Raw genomic sequence first — 8,816 nt, forward strand, 5'->3', positions numbered from 1 at the left:
GTAGCTTTTTTTTCCAGGTGACCACGAAATTGGACGTCACTCGAAATATCTTGTCTATTCTTGTTATCTCTTCAGTACATTCGCTCCGCTTTTGTCTTTTCGATTGGAGATCGGTTTGCCAATAAAATGGATGTTTTTCTTATAGGAGGTTTTTAAGTTACTTACCACATTTAAGAAAGCGATAAAAAGGAATAATATGACTTCGCTAGAATTTGTCAACTGTGTATTTATAGAAATTTTGTTTGACGTTTGCCTGAAGTCGACCTAACGTTTAAATTACTGTCAAACATAAGGATTAAAAGGGAGAGGAGGTATGAAAAGTAAACACAATTCACTTGATTTTGGTGCCACGTGTTCACAGCCGGCTGGTACCTTAATAATTCAAAGATTTATCAAATAAGTGATAAAATGTTTTACGAATATTTGTATCAGGCTCCACCACATATTTGAATGTGCGTTGATATAAGGAAGGAAGTATGAAAGAGTTAAAATTTATTTCAGCCTAAATCACTCGATTTAGATTACATTATTCTGTCAATGCGTATTATTTTACGTGTACATAAAATAAATATTGAAACAAGCTCTAAGACCATGCACAATAAACTCTCTTATAAACAAAATGAGAGTCAGAACTTGCTCAGGGCGTAGTGTGCCAAACGTCACTCCCGATTTTGGTCTATATGACAGATCTAGTGCCAAAGGGCACTTCCCGATTTTGAAAGGTACAATTTGCTATTTTAAAAGGGACGTCCCTCACTTGTAGTATTAATTATACAAATTACAAATTATACAAAACCCTGTGGGTCAGGTGACGACGGTGGACAAGTACCAGGGCCAACAGAACGACATCGCGCTCATCTCCCTGGTGCGTACGCGCGCCGTGGGCCACGTGCGCGACCTCCGGCGTCTCATAGTGGCCGCCTCGCGAGCCCGTCTGGGCCTCTACGTGTTCGCGAGAGCCAACCTCTTCAGGAACTGCTTCGAGCTGCAGCCCACTTTCAACCAGGTAACGTATACCTATCGTAAGTAGTCGTACAGAGGTCTTTTGATCTGAATTATTTTGAACAAATTACAAAACTCTCTCAGACCAGGATGACATGATTTTCAATGATGGAACTCCAGGATAATTGTAATATATATTTGATTTACTATACAATTAGGTACAGATATAGCAGGAAAACTAATTAATATATAAAATTTCCAGTACTGTAAAATTTCTAAAAATATAGATGCGAGTGTTTTGTTAAACGGAGAGGTGATAAAACTGGTGGAATCTGCTATATTTCTTGGCATTACTCTGGATTCCAAATTAGAATGGGGCCCCGTATAGAAGGATTGGCTAATATTTATGGGCAATAAATTGACATAGATGCGGCACGACTAGTTTACTTCAGTTATTTTAATATTTTTATGTCTTATGGTGTATTGTTATGGCAACGCTTTCGATATTAATACCATCTTTATGCTACAGAGGGGTATTCGCGCTATTTATAACTTAGGACCTAAATAATTATTTCATCATTTAACTGTTGCATCTTAATATATTTTTGATAATGTTATATAATACTAGCTGACCCAGCAAACGTTGTATTGCCGATATTAAAATCGCGATACAAAAGTAACTGTTGATCGTAGATGGGTGAAAATTTGAAGTTGTATGTATTTTTTAATGCCACATTATAAAATAATAATAACAAAAAATTTCGTTCAAAAATTAAAAAAAATATTTTTAGGGTGAACAACCCTTATAACTTAGGGGTATGAAAAATAGATGTTGGCCGATTCTCAGACCTACTCAATATGCTCACAAAATTTCATGAGAATCGGTCAAGCCGTTTCGGAGGAGTACGGGAACGAACATTGTGACACGAGAATTTTATATATAAGATGTTCATAGGCACTTTAGCGAATTTGTTAGAAATTGTGATAATCATAATGTTAACGCTAGGAACAGGCTACCATAAATATTTTTTTACTAAGCCCGCTGATTTTGTTGTGCCTGTTTTTTTCAGGTCTGAGACATATATATACGAGTGGGTGGTAGTCTTTGCCGTTCGAAAATTTTTTGAATTACTGTTGCTTTAGTCGCTCACTACTTAGACACCTTGATTCTAGACAGTTCTACTTTCTTTGGGCCGTCCCAAGTGAATACTTGATTTGCGTAGAAATAGTCCGCAGGTGTTTTGGATATAAGTACATTGCTTTGATATTTAAGGTTTTTTGACAGAAATGTTGTATCTTGTTTTATACTTATGTTCAGCTTACAGGGACCTGTCAGTGTTGTTGTCACTGCACAGTTATTGTTTTTTTTTATGACAATAAGGGACGAGACGAGCAGGACGGTCAACTGATGGTAATTGATATGCCGTGCCTATTACAACGCAGTGCCGCTCAGGATTCTTGAAAAACCCAAAATTCTGAGCGGCACTACAATTGCGCTCGTCACTTTGTGAGACATAAGATGTTAAGTCTCATTTGTGCAGTAATTTCACAAGCCACGGCGCCCATTAGACCGAAACATAGTAATGCACATATTACTGCTTCACGGCAGAAAAAGACGTCGTTGGTACCCATAATGTAGCCGGCATCCTGTGCTAAAGTGCCCCTTGTGTGTATGAGTTGTAACAACAGCCATGTGTGGCAGCTGGTGGAGCGGCCCCTGCAGCTGGAGCTGGTGACCGGGGAGCAGTACCCGGCGCAGCGTGCTCCCGGGGCCCCGGTGCCCGAGGCCCGGGTGCTGCGGGCGCGGGACATGCCGCACATGGCGCGCTACGTGTACGACCTGTACCTGGAGCTGCTGCGAGCGGCCGACAGACCCTGCCCGGTGAGTACACTTGCAAACCATCGCTTGGCGCCGTACCTGGAGCCCTTTTTCCAAAATCCATAGACCCAGTATAGTAACTAGTCTAATTGATAGCTTCCGTCTCACTCACACGAGAAAAAGAAAAACTGATGATTAGATTTTTTGTTTCGCTTGACAGCGCTGCACAGGTAATTTACTTTTATTTGCGTCCATAAAAATAAGCTATTATTGTTGTGAAACGTGTGTAATATCCACTATTTATTCAATATCAGCTACAATTTGAAGTCGAATCGAAGGTAATATGGTGCGATCTTGTGTTTTACGATGTAAATGTGATAGTGAAAGAACACTTGTGTTATATTATGTACCTAAATGTATATATAGAATGTTGGCTACACCAAACTGATGTCTAGTTACTATACTTGTTCTATGCCAAACCGAAATACGAAGTTTCTGTTGACGGATCGTACATTTTCCTATTACGAAAGTGTTTCGGATCCGAAAATCGATGCAAAGTTCGCGATTAGACATTCTGTGTTTCTCATTCCCAAATTCATTTGACTATTACTTATTCGTTGTATAACATTAATAAGATATTAACTACAACTTCACTTTGTATGGTTATGTCTCTGGTTCCGAAAAGGAATCCATCATCATAGGATTTAATTCGAAGTTCGTCGTTCTTTCGTTTCGGACCGAAACTTCGGCTTTCGATTTTGGTAATAGATCTCCTGATCGGATCCCAGCCCTATTTATTAAAAACTGCTCCGAACCGTAAGTTGAACCACAAAGTAGGGATGGATATTTCAAACTTTTCTGTATCCGTGGGCTTCCTCAAGCTTGGCAAATTTTGCCCCCATCCCCAAAGGTCATATTGAGAACTATCGCCCGATGTCATTGTTGGCAATCTTTGCAAAATTGTTCGGTGCGATCATATTATGCCCCTCTTAGTGCAAGAACAGCATGGGTTCCGAAGTATAATGTCGACTTCATCTGATCATACTCACTATACAAGGGAATAATCCGTTTCTGTGGATAAATCTTAACTCATTGAAGACGTTATATAGATTCAGGCTGGCAATAAAATAATTTATTCGTCTTTTTTTTAACTTAACGTAATTTTGAAAACTATAGACAATTTCTTTGTTTTTGCAGATAATAACTGAATCTCATTAGTATTTCGATTTATAATTATTATTTAAATAATTAAATGTTGTAGTACCATTTAATTGTTTAAATAACACACTCACTTCCAACATGTTGACTTTGCCTGTTATTTAGTTTACACTCAATGCCTGTGATTGTACTTCAGCTACCAAGCCTCTTGTAACTCTACTGAAACCACAATCAATGTACGAGAATTAAATAAATTTCAATAATTTCAATTTATATACAAGTTTTAAAATTAAAAAAAAATCTCTCTTATTGTATAAAAATAATTTAATAATATTTAATTACACGTAATTTAACTAAATTATGCGGTATAATAATATTATTAATAATACTAAGTATTGGTCACCGCTGCGCTCCAACTAGATACCGCAGGCTTAGTCGGAAACGACGGCAACTAATACTACGCCCAAATGGGCGTACACGAGCCAGTCCCGGACGATGTGCCGTAAAATGATGCCAGGTGTTCTGTAAAACTTTGTAAAATAATATTACATATTGAACGAATGTTATTTCCTGTATCATATGAAGAAATATCACAGTCATAAAAACTATAATTAAATTTGCCTAAAACTAAGCGCTTTTAAATCGTCACTATAAATATTTCTTCTAAATTACTAAATCTACCATAAGTTCGGAAAAAGTAGAGCTCGTAAGAAGCTACAAGAAACTCAAAAGTCACTAATTTCAATCAACAGAGTATTTTACAATGGCTGTAATATACAAAATAAATTAGTTTGTAAGTTACTGTATACAATATATAAATCGTGTTCAAAGTTAAAGGCGTTCTAAATATTACATAAAATGTAAATAAAATACAAAAAATAATAATTTGTAGGTATAATTGTAAATTATCATATATTGGATGCTTAAGAGCTTGAATTCAATGTTTGTGTAAGGATGCTTCGTGAACATGATGGTCGTGATTACTGTCATAATTAGTAATAGCATCCAACAAATACAATTATTTATTAACTATAGCAGGTCGACCTGGCACCACAACACACTGGCATCACAGCACCTGTTCACGAGTTAACTCTATATTCCATAAATGGACGCGCGAATTGTTATAATAGGGATTTAAGTATGCAATTGTCGTTTTATTGTACTAGGTACTTCGAATTGACATGTAAGAACCTTTATGGTTTGAGATTTTTGATTGAAACTTTTTTCACATGGTACTTATGTAGTTCTTTTTTTAAAAAATGTACAAGTTTCGATTATCAACTCAAATCAGTTGTTTTTTTATTCAGCTTGACAAGAAAGCCTTAATATTTAGAAGTTCATAGTTTAGTTTCAGTATTCAAGTGATAGCCGTTAACCTCCACATGACCTCTGTCGAATTATAATCATGTTATATTAGATAACTGGTCCCTGAGCACAGGATGTTGGTTAAATAGTGTTATCAGCGGACTATAACATGGTTTGTCACGTTCGCTAAAATGGCGTGTGCTTGCGGCGGCGTCGCGTGCTGGGTCGTGTCCTTCCCTTAAATATGTGCGAAGGGAACGATGGCTAGTTTATGCGTCAACTCGTATGTACATCTCACGGCCTCTACTTTTTCCGACCATAATATTATAGATTCAGTTATTTAAAAGAAATATTTGTAGGTACCATTCAAATTTTAACAGCGCTTAATTTAAGCCAAATTGAATAAAGTTTATTTGAATTTGACTTTCACTTGGTGCTGATTAAATTACAAAAAAATGTCTGAAGCAAAACTCTGTGTAGGCTATTAGCAGTTTTCGTTTATAGACTATTAAAATTACCTACTGCCACGAAATAAGAATTAATGTTTTTATTTTATCTGTAGGTATAAGTTACTCTCAACGCCGCTCGGAATTTTTTGACGATTACCAGGCAATTGAGATTGTAGTTGTTTATAGTACGTTAATGGTTGCTCGTATCGATGACGATCATTATAGAGAAATAACGTTTATGTTGTCGTGGCAGCGTGACAGCGAGTATAGCGCGCCGGGCACTGTGAGCGGCGGAGGTGACCCACGCCGCCACGTGCCGGCGCACCCCGGCGGAGATGACAACGACGAAGACGACTTCACCCCCACCGAGATACGGAACGAGGTGGACGAACCCGCCGTCTAGACCCACAGACTGTGGTAAGTATACTACAAACATACTTACAGATGTCGGTATACTAGCCGGTGTACAAAACAAACATACAATAGGGTATTTTTATAAATAAATCAAGTAAAATTTATTTTATCCCTTTTATATATTGATGTAAAGGTGTTGTGTTATGATGCTAATTATTATTATTGTTATGAAAAATCAAGGAAAGAATCTGGGTTACATATACCTACCTAACGGTAAGTTACTAAAAGTTACTGGACCAAAGTTGTAGAGAATTTAATTTGCAACAAAAAATGTTAACAATTTTTTTTTATCAAATAGTTTAAGAGATATATCGTAAAAATCATTTCAACCCCTATTTTCAAGATGGCGGCCGTGGGACAACCTAATATGGTCATTCGAATATAAACTATGCACCTAACTAATAGGTAGTAACAATTTGTTAGAGTGTGAGAAGAGGAGCCTGTCTACTGCTGTCGTATGCGTGAGAGAAAGGGAAGCCAGACAGACTGGCGCCGCGTTACGTTACGAACCGGTTTGCCCTCCCATATGAAGAGTATGAGTTTCTTTAGTAATCTTCAAAAGTAAACCTTTTAATTATTTACTTTTAATATTATTTATTTTATTTGTTGCAGTCACCACGACAAACGAAGATGAACAGCAGTTCCCTCCCTCCGCGCGCACCGATTAGTCCTTTCGTTTGAAATATGTTTAAAAAATTTTACTTCAAAAGACTGTTCGATTGTACTATTTATAAGAATAGGTAATAATAAATGAATCTACTTAATTATTACATGAAGTTTCAATGTTTATTGTCTCGGTTTTATGAATTAAGATCCCTTTTTCAATGTTTGTGTGACGTGGCTAATGGCTATAAAACATATTACTATTGTCTGTAATTGCTTTGGTAAATTTGGTTGTGTAAGATTGTATTATCGCAGATGTGGTCTACCATAGGGATCTAAGCGTATTTAGTGCGCAATGTTCAATGCAAAATTTTAAAAACAAATGTATTATAAAATTCAAAAGAAATTTTATGAAATTATACCACAGATTGGCAATGGAGCGACCGCCCTCAGGCGAATATATAATATATAAAAGAAGCCCGCTGAGTTTGTTGCGCCCGTTCTTCTCAGTACATACTAAGACATATTTTTTGGAATGGGTGGTAGATTTGAATTTGAATAAGTGATTTCATATCTTATTTTGAATAAAAATATTTGAATTTGAATTAGAATGATAAGAACTGGCAGAGAGCGATAGATATTACACCAGTGCCAATGAAAGTGCCTTTGAAAATGATAAAAAGAGAAAAAATAATAAAAGTACGATGAAACTTATTGGAAAAGGAAGAGATTATAACAAAAATGAATGAAAAAATTAATTACAGGCGATTTGAGTTCGGGAAGTGGAAAAGGGGGGTGTTTTAGGGTAAAAAACGGATTATCTCGATTTAAAAAAAGAAATCGCCAGCCTCGTGATGTGACAGCAGAGGGCCTACCATCAACTTTTAATAAGCGATGCGAATCCGATGCAGTTCAGTTTAGGTACCTAAACTGAATCACTAAAATTCGTACCATGAAGTGCCTTTTACTGAATGGCGTTTGGATCTCTTATGAAGAATGAACGAAATAAAATTGCGTTACGAAACCTAAAATGATATGATTTTAGCGGTATTTTTGCTTAGAAAATACTAAAAATACATTTTAAAATTGCGCAATTGCGTCAAATTATAAACCATTAAGCCCTTTTTTATACTTATTAAATAATAGTAATATAAATAAGTATAGTTCTTTGAATTACAAATTAAATGTTTGCTTATGTGTTTTCGTAAAAATAACGAGTTATAAACGCACCTCCATTGATGTTTGATTTGATAGGACCACACAATGATATTATAGTATTAAATATCATTGGGACCACAGAGTACATTTTTTTTAATTCGTCCTTGTGAACAGGCTATTGCCCGGGCCCTTACTGCCTCGTCTTTAGTATCTTCATTTTTGGTATTTATTGTTAGTAACTATTTTGTTTTACAAAAAAGACCAATATAGTATTCTCATCTCATCTGTACTCAATAAATATTTTCTTTTCTATGTTTTCACTATTATTTAAAAGTTATTAACAACACGATTCACTTTCCTCTAAGGAAGTAGCAACTCTTTTCGAATCGGTCACTTTTAAAAATAAGCTTTCCGCAGGAGACGATTTCGATGCTGCCGCTATTCGTCGTCATGTACATGAATGACTGCTGTCTAAACAAGAAATTCAAACTTTAAGAAAACTTATTGTCTATTTGAGAAGAAGTAGTCTATTCAAAATTCTTCTTTGGCCAAAGTCTTGAAAAGAAGAAGAAATCAGATAAAAGAAATATATTAACGGTAGGTACGCACTGATATTGTTTAACGATGTGACTTTTAAGAAAGACAAAAAAATTCAAGTTTGTATAAATATTGTCCTTACAGATGAAACATGGCTCAACCCTTACCACACCGTATTACTGGACTGACGACACTGTGCTTCCACCTCCGCAGTACCAATTGGAAAAGGCGAATGCCTCATTATTTGTCACGCAGGTAAAAGGTTTTGTACAAGACGCGCTGCTGGGCTTTAAATCAAAGAAAGCTGGCGATTACCAAGGTGTAAGAGTGGTTCAAGAACATGCTTCTATCATTGGAAGAACCGTCAATAATTATTATTGATAACGCGCCCTACCATTCTCGCCAAATTGACAAAATACCAACGCAAGCCA

General features: G+C 36.2%; 1 protein-coding gene across 1 annotated transcript in view; it reads left to right on the plus strand.

The window, feature by feature from the left end:
* LOC126972525 (RNA helicase aquarius) overlaps nt 1–6,857 on the plus strand; it is a 115,112-nt gene extending 108,255 nt beyond the window's left edge. Inside the window, exons 25-28 of the mRNA XM_050819344.1 lie at nt 809–1,006; nt 2,645–2,824; nt 5,927–6,090; nt 6,700–6,857. Of these exons, the coding sequence (XP_050675301.1) occupies nt 809–1,006; nt 2,645–2,824; nt 5,927–6,076 (528 nt within the window). The 3' untranslated portion in view covers nt 6,077–6,090; nt 6,700–6,857. The remainder of the gene's footprint in view (nt 1–808; nt 1,007–2,644; nt 2,825–5,926; nt 6,091–6,699) is intronic.
* The last annotated feature ends 1,959 nt before the right edge of the window (nt 6,858–8,816 follow it).

This window comes from Leptidea sinapis, chromosome 26 (genome assembly GCF_905404315.1).
Source record: "Leptidea sinapis chromosome 26, ilLepSina1.1, whole genome shotgun sequence".
Taxonomy (NCBI): domain Eukaryota; kingdom Metazoa; phylum Arthropoda; class Insecta; order Lepidoptera; family Pieridae; genus Leptidea; species Leptidea sinapis.